General features: G+C 36.6%; 1 protein-coding gene across 6 annotated transcripts in view; it reads right to left on the reverse strand.

The window, feature by feature from the left end:
• Positions 1–13,656, reverse strand: part of TMEM260 (transmembrane protein 260) — a 67,929-nt gene that overhangs the window by 37,568 nt on the left and 16,705 nt on the right. For all 6 annotated transcript variants that reach the window (XM_027570449.2, XM_027570448.2, XM_027570446.2 and 3 more), the window contains exons 4-5: positions 7,102–7,279; positions 5,814–5,927 (exon numbers count right to left, since the gene is read on the reverse strand). In XM_027570449.2, the coding sequence (XP_027426250.1) occupies positions 5,814–5,927; positions 7,102–7,279 (292 nt within the window). The remainder of the gene's footprint in view (positions 1–5,813; positions 5,928–7,101; positions 7,280–13,656) is intronic.

Below are 13,656 nucleotides of genomic sequence, written 5' to 3' on the forward strand. Positions count from 1 at the left end.
AGGCCAAAGAGACCCACACCAAGACACATAATTAAAATGTCAAAAGTTAAGGATAAAGAGAGAAATTAAAAGCAAGAGAAAAAACAACTTGTTACACACAAGGAAATCCCCATAAGGCTATCAGTAGATTTCTCAGCAGAAACTTTGCAGGTCAGAAGAGAATGGCATGATACATTCAAAGTGCTGAAAGAAAAAACTCCCAAACAAGAATACTACCTGTCAAAGTTATCACTCAGAGAGATAAAGAGCTTTCCAGATAAACAAAAGCTAAAGGAGTTCACAGACACTAAACTAGCCTTATAAGAAATGTTAAAATAATTTCTTTAAGCTAAAAGGAAAGGGCATTAATTAGTAATAAGAAAGAAATATTTTAAAAATATCTCTGGTAAAGGTAAATATGTAGTAGTGGTTTAATCACTTAAAAGCTAGTATGAAGGTTAAAAGATAAAAGTGGTAAAAATAACTACAAATACAGTAATTAGTTAAGGGATACACAAAATAAAAAGATGTAAAATATGACATCAATAAACCACAGGGCAAGAGGAATAAAAATACAGTTTTAGAATGCATTCAAACATAACTTGTTACCAACTTAAAATAGCTTGTTATATATATACAGGCTGTTATATACGAGCCTTATGGTAACCATAAAGCAAAACCCATAGTAGACAAAAGATAATGAGAAAGGAATCTAAGTGTAACACCACAGAGAGTCATCAAACCACAAGGTAAGAAACCAAGAGAAGAAAGGAACAGAGAGGAATTACAAAACAGTATGAAAATGAAAAATGAAAATGAAAAACAATTAATAAAATGGCAATAAGTACATACCCATCAATTTCTTTAAATGTAAATGGGCCAAATTCTCCAATCAAAAGGCAGAAAGTGGCTGAATGGATAAAGAAACAAGACCCATCTATCTGCTGCCTGTAAGTGAGTGAGTAAGAGACTCACTTCATATATAAGTACACACATGGACTGAAAATGAAGGATGGAAAAAGATGTTTCAAGCAAATGGAAACCAAAAGAAAGCAGGGGTAACTATACTGACATCAGACAAAACAGATTTAAAACAAAGACTATAGTAAAAGACAAAGATGGGCATTATATAATGATAAAGAGGTCAATCCAGCAGAAGATATAACATTTGTCAATATTTATGTACCCAATGGAGAAACACCTAAATACATAAAGCTAACACCAACAGACCTAAAGAGAGAAAATGACGGGAATAAAATAATACTAGGGGACTTTAATACCTCACTTATATCAATGGAACAATGGACTTTAATACCTCACTTATATCAATGGATATTGATTTTTTGTCCCAGCCAGACAGAAAATAATAAGGAAACATCAAACTTAAACAACATATTAGATGCAAAAATGGATATATATAGAACATTCCATCCCAAAACAGCAAAATACACTTTCTTCTCAAGTACACATGGAACATTCTCCAGGAAAGATCATATGTTAGGCCACAAAACATGTCTCAGTAAATTAAAGACTAAAATCATATCAAGAATCTTTTCTGAACACAATATGAAACTAGGAATCAATTACAAGAGGAAAACTGCAAGAATCACAAATATGTGAAGATAAAACAACATACTACTGAACAACCAATGGGTCAATGAAGACATCAAAGAAGAAATTAAAAAATACCTTGAGACAAATGAAAATGGAAATACAACACACCAAAAAAAGAAAATAAATACAACACACAAAAATCTATTGGATGCAGCAAAAGCAGTTCTAAGAGAAAAATTCATAGAGATAGTTAAGAAGAAAATTCTCAGATTAACAATCTAACGTTACACCTAAAGGAACTAGGAAAATATGAACAGATGGAGCCCCAAATTAGTAGAAAAAAGGAAATAATAAAGATCAGAGTGAAAAGAAATGAAGTAGAAACTGAAAAGACAATAGAAAAGACCAATGAAACTATGAGCTGATTCTTTGAAAAGATTAACAAAATTGACAAACCTTTAGCTAAACTAAGAAAAAAAGAGGGCACAAATAAATAAAATCAGAAATTAAAGAGAAGTTACAATTGATACCAAAGAAATCCAAAGGATCATAACAGACTACTATAAACAATTATACACCAACAAATTGAACAATTTAGAAGAAATGGATAAATTCCTAAAAACATACAATCTTCCAAGAGTGAATCATGAAGAAATAGAATATCTGAATAGATTGATTACTAGTAAGGAGATGGAATCAGTAACTTAAAAATTCCCAACAAAAGTCCTAGACCAGACAGCTTCACTGGTGAATCCTACCAAACATTTAAAGATTTAATATCCATCCTCCTTATACCCTTCCCAAAAACTGAAGAATAGGAAATGCTTCCAGACATGTTTTATGAAGCCAACATTACCCTGATATCAAAACCAGAGAAGGACACCAAACAAATTAAAAAAATTATAGGCCATATCAGATATCCCTGATGAACATACATGCAAAAATCCTCAAAAAATATTAATAAACTGAATTTGACATTACATTATATGGATTATACACCATGATCAAGAGGGGTTTATTCCAGGGATGCAAGGATGGTTCAACATCTGCAAATCAATCAACATGATATACCACATTAACATAATGAAAGATAAAAATCATATGATCATCTCAATAGATACAGAATAAGCATTTACAAAATTCTTTCATGATAAAAACTCTCAACAAAGCAGGTATATGGCCACTGAAAGGCCATATATGACAAGCCCACAGCTAACATCATACTCGACAGTGAGAAGATAAAAGCTTTCCCTCTCAGTAATATGACCAGGATGCCCACTCTCACTGCTCTTAGCCAGAGCAATCAGGCAGGAAAAAATATAACAAGCATACAACTGGAAAGGAAGAAGTGAAACTGTCACTATTTGTAAGTGACATGATTTTATATAATGAAAACCCTAAAGACTCCACCAAAAAACTGTTGGAACTCTTAACTGAGTCCAGTAAAGTTGCAGGGTAGACAATCAATATAAAAAAATCTGCTGCCTTTTTTATACACTAACAATGAACTATCAGAGAGAAATTAAACCAATTCTGTTTACAAGTGCATCAAAAAGAATAAAATACCTACAAATAAATTTAACCAAGGAGGTGAAAGACTTATACACTGAAAACTATAAGATGCTGATTAAAGAAATTGAAGAAGATATAAATAAATGGAAAAATATTCCATGTTCATGGACTGGAAGAATTAATATTGTTAAAACAGCTAAAGCAATCTATAGATTCAATGCAATCTCTAACAAAATTCCACTGTCATTTTAGAGATAGAACAAACAATCCATTTGAATGAAACCACAAAAGATCCCAAATAGCCCAAGCCATTTTGAAAAAGAACAACAAAGCTGCAGGCATCATGCTCCCTGATTTCAAACTATCCTACAAAGCTATAGCATTCAAAACAGTATGGTATTGGCATAAAAACAGATACATAAATCAATGGAACAAAGTAGAGAGTCCAGGAATAAACCCATGCATATATGGTTAATTAATTTATGGCAAAGAGGCAAAACTATTCAAGGGGAAAAGGCCAATAAATGGTGTTAGGAAAACTGGACAGTCACATGCAAAAGAAAGAAAATGGACCACTATCTTACACCATATATAAAAATTAACTCAAAATGGATTAAAGACTTGATTGTAAGACCTGAAACCATAAAACTCCTAAGAGATAACATAGAAAACAGATATACATACATAAGTACTATGGATTATTATTCAGCCACAAAAAGAAAAAGATCCTGCCATTTGCAACAACATGGATAAAACTTGAGGGTATTACGCTAAATGAAATGAGTCAGATAAAGACATATACCTATAGTGGGGTCTAAAAAAAAACTGAACTCACAGAAACAGAGAGTTGACTGGTGATCACTAGAGGCAGGGAGTAGGGAGTGAGGGAAATGGGTCAAGGTGGTCTAAGTGTGCAAACTTCCAGTTATAATATGAATAAGTTCTGGGGAAGGTAATGTACAGTATGGGGACTATGTACTGTAGCTTATATTTGAAAGATGCTAAGAAAGTAGATCTTAAAAAGTTTTCAAGACACAGAACTGTAACTACGTGAGGTGATAGATATGTTAACTAACCTCATTGTGGCAATCATTTTATAATATATCCATATATCAAATCATCATGTTGTACACCTTAAACTTACACAATGTTATATGTCAACTGTATCTCAATAAGCTGGAAAAAAAAGAGAAAGAAATGAAGACTGGATTAAAAAAAAAAATGCCTGGCTAAGGTAACTGATAGCAGGATGTTAATGCATCCCCATCTATGCATCCATCAATTCACAAGAAAAATATCTGGGCCTCTTCAGGTTTGTAATCTATAGAAAAGTCTTCACTGAATTTATGTTTTTTATGTTCTATCTCCTTTATTTAAAATAAAAAATATTTTATTATTTTATATAATAAAAGACCAGATAAAGAACCTTCTGTATATTCTATAAAACCACTATTAGACATGACCTGTTACACTGTTTAATATTCCTCATAAAAGGTTGGACATGACTGACTTAGCAGAATTCAGTTCCAAGAAAAAGTTGATCTTCCTTTGATTGTTATTTCCATTTTTTTAACACATAATATAATCTCCACGTTATACTTTTTCCTTTGTTGCCAGAAGCTAAAAACAAAAAATATATTCAAGTACAGTAAATACAATAGTTACCTAAAGTTTTGTTATAATTTCCCTATTTCTGTATAATAATTTTACTGAACATGTATTTTCTAATATAATCCTGACTAGAGCAACAAATAATGAAATGATAAATAAATAAATGTAGCTGAGGTATAATTAACAAACAAACAATAAATTCAGTAAAATGACTCTAGTACTGGCTTTGTATTTAGATTGTTTCAACCTCTAGGAGGAGGGCTGACAAAATAAAGGGCTTCGATCTTTCCAAAACCTCATGTCTAACTCAGCTTCCTGCCTTCTTCAGTCCATCTCACAAGGCCTTACACAGCATTGTAATTTTCTTACATTGCTTTACACTGCCATTTAAATCAATAATCATTTTTCCTTTGAGGGAAAGGGAAAACTAAAATAAATCATTTTTAATTCTAGAGACATCTGTTCTGAGAAAACAGGTTGTTATTTTCCAGAGATGTTACTTGGTTCACAGTGATGCTGTCTGTTCTGTCGGGAGAGCTGAATCTCTAGCACCTAGAGCAGCACCTGCATAGCGCAGGCCCTCAACAAACAGCTGGATGAATGAATAAACTATTATTAATACACTATCCTTTGTTTTAGGGCATATAATAAAACAATCAAGGAAATCTGTTATTTCATTTTAACTCCTTTTTAGCCTATTATTATCAAGGTGCTGCTCAGAATCAGTAAGAAAATTATGAATCAGACCAGATGCCACTGCAATCAATACTGTATAATTTTGGGGGCGCCTGGGTGGCTCAGTCGTTGAGCGTCTGCCTTTGGCCTCAGGTCATGATCCCAAGGGTCTTGGGATCAAGGCCTACATCAGGCTCCCTGCTTGGTGGGAAGCCTGCTTCTCCCTCTCCCACTCCCCCTGCTTGTGTGCCCTCTCTCGCTGTGTCTCTCTCTGTCAAATAAATAAATAAAATCTTAAAGAAAAAATACTGTATAATTTTTGTAAATCCTATTTTTGTTTTCAATGTTGTTAGAGCCTCGGGTCATTTACACTTTATATAAAACTAAAAAAAAAATGAAAGCCCCATGTTTTATGCCATAAATGTTGTATCGGGCCTTACTAAAACATTATGAATTTTCATTAAAAACACCCAAAAACCTACCTTCTCTTTTAAAAGTCGAAAGAGAATCCATGGTATTATGCACAAAACATAGAGTACTATTGTATGCTGATTACATAAACTAAGGCCACAGCAGAAAGCACCAATTTTAGCTATCTGAAAAAAAAGAAAATAACCTAAGTTAAAAATTTACCTAAAAACTCTTAAGTAAGCACAATAGTAAAAAGTTACTCTTTATATGAGAACCAAGCATTTGTACCATAGGTCAGGCTAAAGTCAACCTCTTAGACACAGGCTTGCTTCCACAGACACTAATATTTAGCAACATTACTTTTTTTTTATAATATTGTCCATTCTCATCACATCACTGAAGTCTGACCTGAAATGACTGCCTTCAAACTAAGTTTTAGAAAGTCCTGCATGATAACTAGGTAAGTCCTACTAGTAATAAGATATTGTGTAATTCTTATTAAAGTCTGTAACTAAAACTCAGGCATTCTTTCCATTTTACTTTTTCTCCTATTAAATTAAATACATAAAATAGAACACTTTTTATTTAAAAACGAGGTTAGGGGTGCTGTTTTTGCTCTTTTGAACATGTGCAATTTTCATAATCAGAAAAAAGTTTACTTTAGACAAAAAATGAACTCTAATAGCAGCACAGATCTGTTTATAGGCACCACTGATAAACCATGGTATTCTTCTGTTTGTATATTCTTTAACAACAAAAGGCTACCTTTACTAAAATGGTTTGGTACTTCCCAATGTGTAGACTGTAAGCTCTTAGAAGACAGGGTTCACATTTCAAATGATCTTGATATTAGTGTTTGCCTTATAAATTCACTGGAAACTCTTCCGAACTACTACGTTTATACATTTGATACTCTTAGTTTAAAAAAAAGTACAAATTTGGTCTTTTTTTCAATTAGAGAGTAAGTCAATGTACCACAATGGTATATAATTTAAGGTGGTCAATCTAGAGCTTGGCATCTAACAATCACACTCAAACACACATACACATACACACACACATGCACGATGGTGGAATTAACCAACAAGCCCATCTTTCCCATAGGACTCAGAGGGGATTTCAATCCTCTCATTCTCCAAAAAACTTTTGAACTCTGGGAGAAAAAAAAAAAAGCTCCATGGTTTATAAAGCCTATCATGGTTCACAGTAAAAGAACTCAGAATATTTTCTCTCTCAACGCGCCTAAATTACCTCAACAGTAATCAGGACAGATAAACAGCATCCAAAGGTAAAAAGAAATACAGCATCTGTCTAAAAATTAAAACAAAAAGTGATTTCACTTTGATCGAAATAGGTTACCTTTGATCTTTCTTTTGCAGTTGCTGCCTCCTCAAAATGTACAGTAAGAGCCATAAGCAGCCCCACAAACAGATTGTTTAAGCTAAAAACCTCTGCTGCAATGGACCACTGCCATGTTAGACGAGAAAATGAAAACACCCCCGCAGCAAGGATTCCTCCAGCATGTGAGCCAGAAAGCCTGCAAATACAGATAACATGAAATCTTCTTTCCCAACAAAAAGAACCGACTTTCTTTTCCTTTTTATAAACTGTAGCAGCAGAAATTATGAGTCACCCAGCACTATCCCAACACATTATATGGCTAATACATTACTTCGTATAATAATTTCTTCCAACAGATTTTAATCAGGAAGTCCATATGTTAACTTATTAATAAACAAAGGAACAAACCTCCTCAGTCTCTTATGGACTGAATGAGGTTTAGTTCTCAGATGGAACCTCTAGGATTCAAGCCAATTCAGAAAGCCTGAAGAGATAGTAGCTAGAGAGATAACAAACCTGTGTCACTTCTCTTGCTCTATCCACAAATTAGAATGATGGTCTGGTTGAGATGGAAATATGTTGAATTGTAAGAATTAATGAAATGGTAAAATATCTGTTCAGGAACACTCATTCTCACTTCTCATGGAATGTTGGGCCTAGGCACTTCCCACACGATCACACCAAAGTTTATCTCCCAACATATGGCAAATATGTCTTTGTCACAGTATCTGGTGATTTTAAGATCTTGAAAGCTGAGTTCTTAGTTTCTAGTGATTCCTTCTTTATACAAAGTTGAAGTTGAAAACAATGTATTTCTTTAAAGAGAGGGATGGGAATGTGAGCTTCAATAGCACAAAAAGAATCAAATGCCACACTTGGAAACAAATTTCTCAACCCCAACGCCAGCGAGAGCCAGACATTTCACATCAATCAGGAATCTGGATCTCAATTTCAAGATTTGATCTGAGACTAGTAATGTGGTGGACAGAGCATATCAAAGCAAAACAACTTCCTATTTCCCCATAAATCTAAAATGATGAAAAAACTATTACCAAATATCTCTAACAAGTGTTATGATTCAGCAAGCATTACCGTGTCTAATAGTTAATGATAGTATATGGCCCTAGATCATCACTGTTCAACTAAACTATATTGTTTTGGAGAAAAAGCTGTGGAGTCATTCTATGGCTTTTAATCAAGCATCACAGAAAAAAAAAAAGTTAAAATAAAATTTTGATATCACCGAACTTCTTTTGGAGTTCTTCTTTGCAATGTATTTCTTTTCTTTCCCTTATAAAAATCATCAGTTTTCTATTTCTTTCAGAGTTCCCCGTTCTCTCAGTGACCCTGATTCATCACATTGAGGGCATTTCTTCCCTCTAAATTACTTTCCAAATTCCTTTCTACTTGTATTCCTACTACCTTAGACTCAATTAAGCTTCCTAAGTGGTCTTCTGTTTTCCAAACCATTCTGCAATATAACATCACATTAAACTTCTGAAAACATACTCTTTATGAATACCTAGCCCCCTACTTTAAGGACTCTTCCCTGCCTGTGGGAAATATTCTAAGTGAGCCAGGCTGGAATTGAAGCTCCTAATAAACGGTACCAAGGCACTAATCACCAACATTATCATCTCCACCAACCAGTTAGGTTCCCCAAAATTCCCTGATAAGACATGCCCATTCCCAGCACCATACCTTTGCTCATGCTGTACCCATGAACCCAACGTGTTCTTGGATTCCTTCTACTTATTCAAACTCTACTCTTTTCTCAAATTTCTCTTCAATTCCCAGGTTCTAGCTCATCTTAGAACATGTATAGCATGTAGTTGCCTCTAATAATTACTTTGACTTTGTTTTTGAAAGGTGAACTGGAGTTAAGCTTCATTTATATTGGAAGTCTTTCGCCCGAAGCACAGAAAGGAAACTTCGTGAATGAGAGAATGAATTAATCTTAAATAATGGGTAACATTTTTAAAGGAATTTCTATGTTTTGTCTGTCAATATTTACTTTGGAAAGTCAGCATAAGATACAGGATTCCTTCCTCTACTTAAAACATAAATTAGAGGGGCGCCTGGGTGGCTCAGTTGGTTAAGCGACTGCCTTCGGCTCAGGTCTTGATGCCAGGGTCCTGGGATCGAGCCCCGCATCAGGCTCTCTGCTTGGCGGGAAGCCTGCTTCTCCCTCTCCCACTCCCCCTCCTTGTGTTCTCTCTCTCGCTGTCTCTCTCTCTCTCCCTCTGTCAATTAAATAAAATAAACCACATAAATTAGCTTCCTTGGAAAAATGGCCAATTCCAGGTCTTGGGCAGGTCAAGTACAAAATGAATCTGAAATATCTTGTACTAGAAAGTAAAGAAGGATTCAAAAGAGGATATGACAAAAGGACAAAGAGCCAGCTTAAAGGGGTCAAGTCAGAGATAATGTGAACATCAATAATTACAGTAATAGATTATTACCCAATGAATAAATAATCTATGAATCTACAGTGATATAAATAAATAGGGGAAGAGAAAATCCCCAGAAAGTCAACAATAACTGTGGAAGAAATGATGGAGTTTGGCAGCTAATATCATAATAATGGATACCAAAATTAGTGAGTAAAAGTTTTACAGAAATATGTACGTAGTCTAAAGATATCTCCCTATAAACAGATTAATTACAGAGGGAAAAATGGTAACTTTACAGGGGTAAACCCAGCAGACACAATCTTAACCACATGATCAAAGTTAAAGCCCAGTAATGAGACAAACCTCATATGCATTCTGATCTATTCCAATGAAAAGAACAGAGCATCATTTCTACGGTATTCTTGCCAAAATGTATTACCTGAACCCGCAAACTCAAATTGAAGAACATTCTACAAAGTAACTGGCTGATAGAGATCAAAGAAAATGTCAAGGTCTTGAAAGACAAAGACAAAGAGCAAAATGAGTCCATATGAAAGAGGCTAAAGGGATATAATAGAGTAAAATTCATGATCTCGAATTTCCTTCTGCTAAATAGGATATTACTGGAACAATTGGCAAAATCTGAATCACCTCCATAGATAACAATGTTGTATCAGTGATAATTTCCTGACTTTGAGAACTGCACTGTGGATATGTAAGAGAATGTGCTTGTTTTTAAGAAACACACCTTGAAGCATTTAAGGGTAAAAGGATAGCATCCATGCAGCTTACTCTTAAATGGTTAAAAACAAAACAATACAATACATATTGTTTGTGGCTAATGATATCAAGCATCTTTTCAAGTGTTTATTGGCTATTTGTAGGTCTTCCTTGGAGAAGTTTATTCAGATCCATTGCCCATTTAAAAATTAGGTTGTCCTCTGTATTATTGTAGAGTTCTTCTCAACTTCCTTTTAATACATTTCTTTCCTGCTAAACACTGCCAGAGTCCATTGCTTGCACCCAAGAGCCCTGACTGAAACACACTGCCTTCCCTTTTTGTTATTCCTATTAAGGTTTCAAGGCAAACTGTGTGAGCAAATTCTGAAAATAAATGCTGAAGAGGTCATAGCTTTGTGAAAAACAGAAGAGAGGGCAGTATGTTTAAGAACAAAAGTTATGTGTGCATCCATACACAGGATATGTAGAATAGAAAACTTTTTGGAGGCCTCATCATTTTACTTTTCAGTTTGGGGTTTATGTAGTGCTGTATATAAGCTAAGCTTGTATGAATTTCATTGATTTCAGCAGCCTTTACTAAACTATGAATGTCCATTGAAACACACATATTTTAACATAGTTTTTAAGTTTGCTTTATGCTAAGATTCAGAATCAATTAACATTTACTGACCATGTAATATGTATCGACTCGTAGACTAAGAGAAAGAAAGAAAATGCAAAACATCTGTTGTGGAAAAACTCCGCAAGTTGAAGGATACATACAAGGATTTGTAGGTAGCAGTACTGCTCTGCTGAGGCTGCAGAGACGGTGGATATGGAGTGGCAGGATCTGTCAGCATGGCTGTGGAGAGGTCTGAAGCAGCCTAAGCTGGCCTGCAAAGACTGGAGAGAGCCAGGGTTGGCGGCTTTGCTACACAGGTAGGACGGGACAAGAGGGAAGGGAGTTTATAATAAGCCATGGGGCCTAGACTGGATAGGGAAGAAAGCAAAGCAGCGGGGGCTGGATGAAGGCAATAAAGAGGATGAGCAAAGCTTCTAGGTCTCAGTCAAATGGAAGACAAGGGTAGAGGCATCAAGGAAATGAGTGAACTGAAAGCTAAAGTCATGCCAGGCAGTGGAAAGTGGGGTGGGGAAGGGGACTGGAACCGTTAAAGGAAGGAACAGGCCAGTTAAACAAGACTGGACTCTGTTGGTTGAGGGCAGCCTGTGATGGAAAAGGGTTTAATAAAGCTGTTTTCAAAAATCGTAAGATTTTCATTAAAACTAAGTATTTGTCCCAAAAGACAAGCAGTACATCATACACTAATAAGTCTGCAGGCTGAATGCTCTATAGAAAGACAGGTGTGCAGCCCAGGGCCATGACACCATATGCAACCTAACAAGGAGAGGTGAGGGCCCACATCAGCACACTGTTAGCTGAGTCTGTGGATCTGCTGACAAGCAAAGGATGATGTGAGCAGTGGTAAGCATGAGGACTTTTTATTTTTCCTTTTTTTAAAGATTTTATTTATTTGAGAGAGAGAGAGAGACAGAGCACGAGCAGAGGGGAGGAGCAAAAGGAGAGGAAGATGCAAACTCCCTGCTGAATGAGGAGCCCGATGTGGGGCTCGATCCCAAGACCCTGGGATCCCAACCTGAGCCAAAGTCAGCTGCTTAACCGACTGAGCCACCCAGGTACCCCAAGCCGTGAGGACTTTCTGAAGACTCTGGAGTTCTTCAGTTCATTCACTGACTCTGTAGGTAGGCAGTCTCATTATATTGTGCAAGGCATATTACATTATCTGAGCTTGCTTCATTTCACCCTACTGAGACAGAGATAAATGACTAAAGAGCAGCTGAATTCAAAGATGACTTCACGAAGACAGTTCAGGATCATGGCAAGGCTCAGTATTAGTTTCCTGCTGTCCACATCTGTAGCCTCTATGCTCCATTGTCACCAGAGCGTTCTATTCAAATAGCACCTAATTGCCATCTAACTGCTAAATACAACAGGCTCTCAGGACCTCTCTGCTGGATTGGTCCCAGCCCCAAGCACACTCTACTGAGTTAAGCCGGGCTCCACATCCCTCCGGTGTTCCTTCTGTGGTTCTGGATCTTCCTTCTGTTTTCTCTGAATGGCTCCTCTCCTACCATCACCTCCTTTAAAGTTGGTGTTTCCAAGATTTCATTCTCACGCAATTCTTCTCACTCTTACATACCCTACCTGGGTGGCCTTATCCACTATCCTGATGTCGGCTGCCAACTACAAACTTAAGTAACCGAATCTGTCTCTAGCGCGACCTCCCCCTTAGTCTCAAATGGACAGATCTCCAGCTGACTGTTCTGTGCCTCACCACAAAGCCACTCCAACTCTTGGCGCCCCACTGAACCTTAGTATCAACACGTGCAAAACTAATTTCTCCTCTTCCTTAAATGATTCTTGTTCCTGTATTGTCTTAGTGATTGTCATTATCTACCGAGTTTAATTACCCAAGAAACCTAAGAGGCATCGTCAGAGCTCCTGGCCCCTCTCCCTGTCGAACATATCACATCCTGCCAATCTTACTTCATAAACATTTTAAAAACTCATCCTCCTCTCCATCCATACTGCCACTGCCCTACCTCAGCTGTTAGGCTCACACCAACTCAACACTTTGTATGTGGTCTGCCTCCAGCCCTAGGCCCACCATTGCCACCAGAGTGAAGATCTTGTACTTTGCTGCCTTCAACCCCATAATGACTCCTCTTTGATTATAAAACATAACACAGGGACGCCTGGTGATCAATCGGTTAAGTTTCTGACTCTTGGTTTCGACTCAGGTCATGATCTCACGGTGGTGAGATCGAGCCCCATGTTGGGCTCTGTGCTCAGGGTGGAGTCTGCTTCAGATTCTCTCACCCTCTCCCTCCCCTGCATACACACACTTTTTCTCTCAAATAAATAAAATCTTAAAAAAAAAAAGCCTATTACAAGCTCCTCATTACAACAGACAAGACCTTTTATGATCTGGTCTCAGCCTACCTGTGGCTTCATTTTTTGATATAACCCATCTCATAGTTTGTGTTCTAGCAACACTAAATGAGTTGTAAGTTCCTGTACTTACAAGCTGTCTCTCCTCCATTGCAGCATTTTTTTTTGCAGATAAGGAATACTGTTTTGCCTTTATGGGGGTGACTCCCCCTGAGTTGGTGTTTCCAACTCAGCATAGGCATACTTTTCCAACAAGTTTTTTTTTCTAAGATTTTATTTATTTTTAATTTTATTATGTAAGGTTTTATTTATTTATGAGAGAGAAAGAGGGAGAGCGCCCGTCTGCATGAGCTGTGGGAGAAGCAGACTCCTTGCTGAGCAAGGAGCTGATGCAGGACTTGGGGCTCTCCGGGATCATGACCTGAGCTGAAGGCAGCCGCTTAACCAACTGAGCCACTCTGGCACCCCACAAGAAGTTTTTCTTGAAGT

This window comes from Zalophus californianus, chromosome 6 (assembly GCF_009762305.2).
Source record: "Zalophus californianus isolate mZalCal1 chromosome 6, mZalCal1.pri.v2, whole genome shotgun sequence".
In the NCBI taxonomy this organism is placed as follows: Eukaryota; Metazoa; Chordata; class Mammalia; order Carnivora; family Otariidae; genus Zalophus; species Zalophus californianus.